Below are 4631 nucleotides of genomic sequence, written 5' to 3'. Positions count from 1 at the left end.
GAAAGCTAAGCTTCTCCAGCAAGTACTCTTTCTACCAGCCCATACAGTGAAACAGAGAATTAGCCCCTCCCCACTGCTTTTCCCAGCTCGCCTACTGAACTCCTTTAGGGGCACAAGTACCTTGCTGAGCCCAGGAGTTACTGTATTACAGTCCTGGGAACACCTAAAGCTGGAAAAGGAGAGGAAAACCCCAACTCTGCTGTTTTGCAGTTATTATCATCATGCAGCAGGTTCACAGCAAAACCCATCTCTCACCTTGTTGACCTCTAGGAAACCATACACTTGGCAGCCCTCATTCTTCTGCTCTTGCATTTTCTGGCTAAACCCTTCCCTCTCGCACTGCTCTATGCTGTCTGGGTTCTTGAAGGCCCAGCCTCGACGCCTGTATGCTTCTCTGACATCATCACAAGTATTACAACACCTGCAAAAGCACAAGCACCATTTTACCGTCTTTATTACTAGAAAGAGATGCTCCAGCTCAGGACTTGAATCCTTGGCTGATTCTTTTTCAACAGAGCAATAAAGCAAACATCAGAGATCGGACCTGAAAGGTGGCTCGATGCTCCTGAAGGAGCTCAAGCTTCTTGATGTACTTTTTGAGATTTTAGCATGAGGATTCAAGCTGTTTTAATGCAGTGCTTGAGCCCGAAGAGGTCTTTGCCTGTCCATTTAGACAGTTAAGTCACTCCTTGGCAAAGAAATTTGCTCTAAAACCAACACCAGCGCTCCACAGTTCTGAGCAGTTTGGAACTTCCCTGTGTGAGCAAAGCATTTGCCTGCTTCTACTCCTCCTTTCCTCTGTTTTTAGGGCAAGACTGTCAACACTGGAGGGACTGTTAATGGCAAACTTTCTTCATTACTTTTCTACCTCTGGATAACACTTTGGTTGCTGGAAATAAAGTTTTTTCTTTCTTCTTCCTTGGTTCCATGGTTTGCTGGAATGCTTTTTTGTTTGAAAGGTGAAGGCTGGAATCATGAATCCCTCAAGACAGAAACATCTCCAGGAAAAGACCCAACTTGACACACAGTATAAACCAAGTTACTACAGAGACAGTAATAGTGAAGAATAGTCCACATATCACAGATCCATTTTTGGAGGAATTTGCAGGTAGGACAGATGAGAAACAGTAAATGACACCTGCTGTTTCTGTGAACAACAGATGTCTGGTCTTTGCTTCCATAAGAATGGAAAGCCTGCAGCAGAAGTGAGAAGGCAAAGCCATACCTAGGTTTTATTCCAAAGCAGCTCACAGAATGGTGAAATAATTTCACAGCTCCCCTCTGGACTCCAAATAGCCTCAGAAAAGATCCTGTTTGCAGAGATACAACCTTTGTGCTACTGCAAAGGTCATGCAATTTGCACTGCCCTTAAACAGGCACGTACAGAAGCTAGACAACCTAACCCTGCACAGTCTTAACAATCACAAAGGCGTTTCAAAATCACAACAGTTCTCATCATTCTCTGAACACGTGTCCAGGGGAAGATTTCATGGCACAGAAGTTCACAGACATTTTGGAAAAAAAAAAAAAAAGAAAAGAAAAAAAGAAAAAGAAAACCCCCACACAAAAAAAACCCCACACACAAACACCACAACCAACCAACACAGACCCAACAAACTATGAAAGCAACAGAACTGTATTAATTCAAGTGCTAAGAAGATATGAAAAGGTGTAAAGGTTACCGAATGTCCTCTGACTCTGCCCCATAACAGCTCTCACAGCGATTGGCATCCAAAGAATTTGGATCAAAAACTTTTTCTTCTTCTTTTCCCAGCTCTAAGGCAAAAGAGAATTAAAAGTAACGAGGCATGTCTAGAAACACTGCCTTGTATTCTTGTCTTCTACTACACAGAATAACTGTTCTACACATGAATACAATGATTCTGTGTTGGAAGCTGTGCATCCTGCGCCCAAAGCCCACCTGAAATGGTACACACAGAGCTGCCGAGATGAGAAGCAAGACCAAGAAGCAGAGCAGCATTTGTCATCTCAAGAACACCCTCCATAGAAAGAGCTGGCCGGCTGTAAACCTTGCTGGAGCATCCATCAAACGCTACTTGCATAGAGGCTAAAGTAGACGCAATCAGTGCATTGTAACTGGTACAGGACCTGTTACATAAAATTTGAAATACTTTCTGACCTCAGACATTAAAACTGTAATGCCACAACCTGCAAAAACAAGCAGGCTGCTAAGTGGTAGTGGTAAGAACACTATTCACCACACTTCCATGACAACAGGAGAAACCCTCATACCTACCAATTGCTCAGCACTAAACTTAGCTTAGCCTTTCAACTTCAACAACAGAAAAGTTAAATCCAAGTGAAACAATCAACAGATTTTCTTTATGCTGGTACATTATCTCCCAGAAAAGGTAATAACGAGCTCATGTTTTGGAAAGGAAGAACCAGGACAGTTACAGTGAGATTGCAGCACTTTGACAGAATTGGGTTTATTTGTATCCAAGTACAAACATGAGCCATGATATGTACAAAATGTAGAGAGGAGGTTTATGCAGCCAAGGATCACTTACTACAACTTGTAACTGATAAATCAACTAAAATATATTTAGCAGGTATGCATCAACACACAAAGCAAATGTAGTAAGGTGCAAGTTTAGGCTCAAGGGTTGGGTCACTAGAGCCTTCCTTGGAGAGAGGCTCCTTCCTCTAACCTTGTCATCCTATTTGTCAGCCCACTGTCATTTAAAGATGCAACCACAGTCAAGTTTTACCAGAACTGCTTGAATTCTAGTAAAAAAATAAATTAACTCAGAGCTTTATTCCTGAAATGCATCCAAGAGTCCGTGTCGTAATTTCAGAGGAACCAGGCAAAGATTTGCCTCGCAAAAGGAGTGTGTTTAATAGGAGTCTGTCTGATCGGCCAGTTTAATAGATCTGTCTGCTATGAACTCTTCAAGAATTTGTACTGTTTAAATGCTCTTCAGCTGTCACTCATTCCTGTACATCTCAAAACAGGTACACAGTGATGGAAAGACTACGAGAGCATCCATCCAAGAAAGGCAAAAGAACATCTCACCATGTCTCTCAGCCTCTGGAGTCACACGATTGCCAGCTTTATCCAAGCGTTGCTTAAACAGATTGTGCTCCACATCCAGCTGCTGCTCTCCTGCTACATCCATGGCATCGATACTCAAATCTGAAATGAGCGAGAGAGGAAAATGATCTACAAACACACAGTTGTTACTGCCTGTGGCAGGCTGAGGAAGCATTCAAACAGTGAAAATACATTCTTTCAGCCAGGTGGATGAGAATGGGCCAAACTGGAAGAGTGGGTATGGTTGGGGCCACAGCACGTATATGGAAAAAAACCGCATGCTGTAGCACCCTAAATGACCCTTCCACATACAGGGTTTGCTTTGGTGTGCAAGAACGACTGTTTCCAACTGCCACAGAAAGCATCACCCTGAAAGGGTAACAAGGCAAAAAACCAAAACCAAACACCTCAAAGCCCACAGCCGTTTTCAGGAGTTAAGCTTAAAATTGGTGGAAAGCTGCCTCCTACTTCTGACCTCTCACCCTTCAATATCAGCTCGTTTCCTTGCAACCCTTCTCACAAAGAGAACTGAACAAGTATGTGGTCTCGGCCTGACAGCGAAGCACAATGCGCTTGCTGGCTATGTGCTCTTCCAGACTGACAGCTTCTCTGCGCAAAACTGCAGAATCTTCTAGTCTCTCTGGGCTTCCCACACTCATTTAAATGGGAGGAAGGCAAAGACCAATCCTACATTGGGTGGTCAGAAGGGAGTCAGACTCATTATATCTGGAGCTAAATGCTCTCAAAGGAATTATTACAAGAGGCAGGCAAGAGCAGTGCACAGTCAGGCAACATGCACAGCAGTAATACTCAGGAAGATCTGCCAAATTTTCTGTCACTTCATCATGCAACTTTGCTTTAAATTTAGCTAAAAGGGAATCCCATTATTAACACTGTGATTTTAACATTTTTGGAGAAGGTTATCATGTGGCACTGGTGTTAAGAGTCAGAATTTAAGCACAAAAACCACAGAATTGTGCTTTGCCAGGTGACTTCTAAAGAAGACTCTCAAGTTTTCCACCAACAACACAGCCAGCTGTGGAGTCCCAGGTGAACCCTGTGCCAGTTTGTTCAGCATTACTGAGTTCTCTGACAAAAGAGTGCCACCACACAGAAATGTGAGTGGGTTTAGACCTTAGCATCATTTTTAATCTAGAAGAATAGTACTACCAGACTGGAAGCGCTGGTTTAAGTGCCTAGCGGGCCTGGCTGGAATCACTGCATGACCACAAGAGACCATCAACTCCTCGTCCCTAGCCCAAGCCACAGTGCATCACTGGGAAGCACCGGACACACTGAGCCTTCCAGGCCTCGGCAACATTATCCCCAGTATTCAGCAGTCTGACTCACAAGCACAAGGCATATGTGGAAAAATAACATCTAGGTTGATTTTCAGTTTATCTCCCCTTGATTTGTCAACGTACAATTCCGGATGAACCTGGAAACAGAGGAAAAACAGAGAGTACTGTTTCACTCAGGCGACCGGCAGAGGGGAACCGAACAGAGCGCGGAAGGCGAGGCTGCTGCGCGGACAGCCTGGAGGAGGCGGCGGGGCCGCGGCGACGCCCCGGGCCTC

At 44.2% G+C, this 4631-nt stretch overlaps 1 protein-coding gene across 1 annotated transcript in view; it reads right to left on the bottom strand.

Moving 5' to 3' along the window:
• The window catches only part of ERGIC3 (ERGIC and golgi 3), a gene marked incomplete at both ends in the record, with an annotated part of 5133 nt that extends 605 nt beyond the window's left edge, over nt 1–4528 (bottom strand). The window contains 4 exons of the mRNA XM_010183199.1: nt 256–421; nt 1683–1776; nt 3038–3157; nt 4406–4528. Of these exons, the coding sequence (XP_010181501.1) occupies nt 256–421; nt 1683–1776; nt 3038–3157; nt 4406–4528 (503 nt within the window). The remainder of the gene's footprint in view (nt 1–255; nt 422–1682; nt 1777–3037; nt 3158–4405) is intronic.
• Between the last annotated feature and the right edge of the window lie 103 nt (nt 4529–4631).

Source organism: Mesitornis unicolor, unplaced genomic scaffold (assembly GCF_000695765.1).
Source record: "Mesitornis unicolor isolate BGI_N332 unplaced genomic scaffold, ASM69576v1 scaffold11384, whole genome shotgun sequence".
Taxonomy (NCBI): domain Eukaryota; kingdom Metazoa; phylum Chordata; class Aves; order Mesitornithiformes; family Mesitornithidae; genus Mesitornis; species Mesitornis unicolor.
The sequence above is the reverse complement of the archived record's forward strand: the minus strand, read 5'-3'. Positions and strand labels throughout refer to the sequence as shown.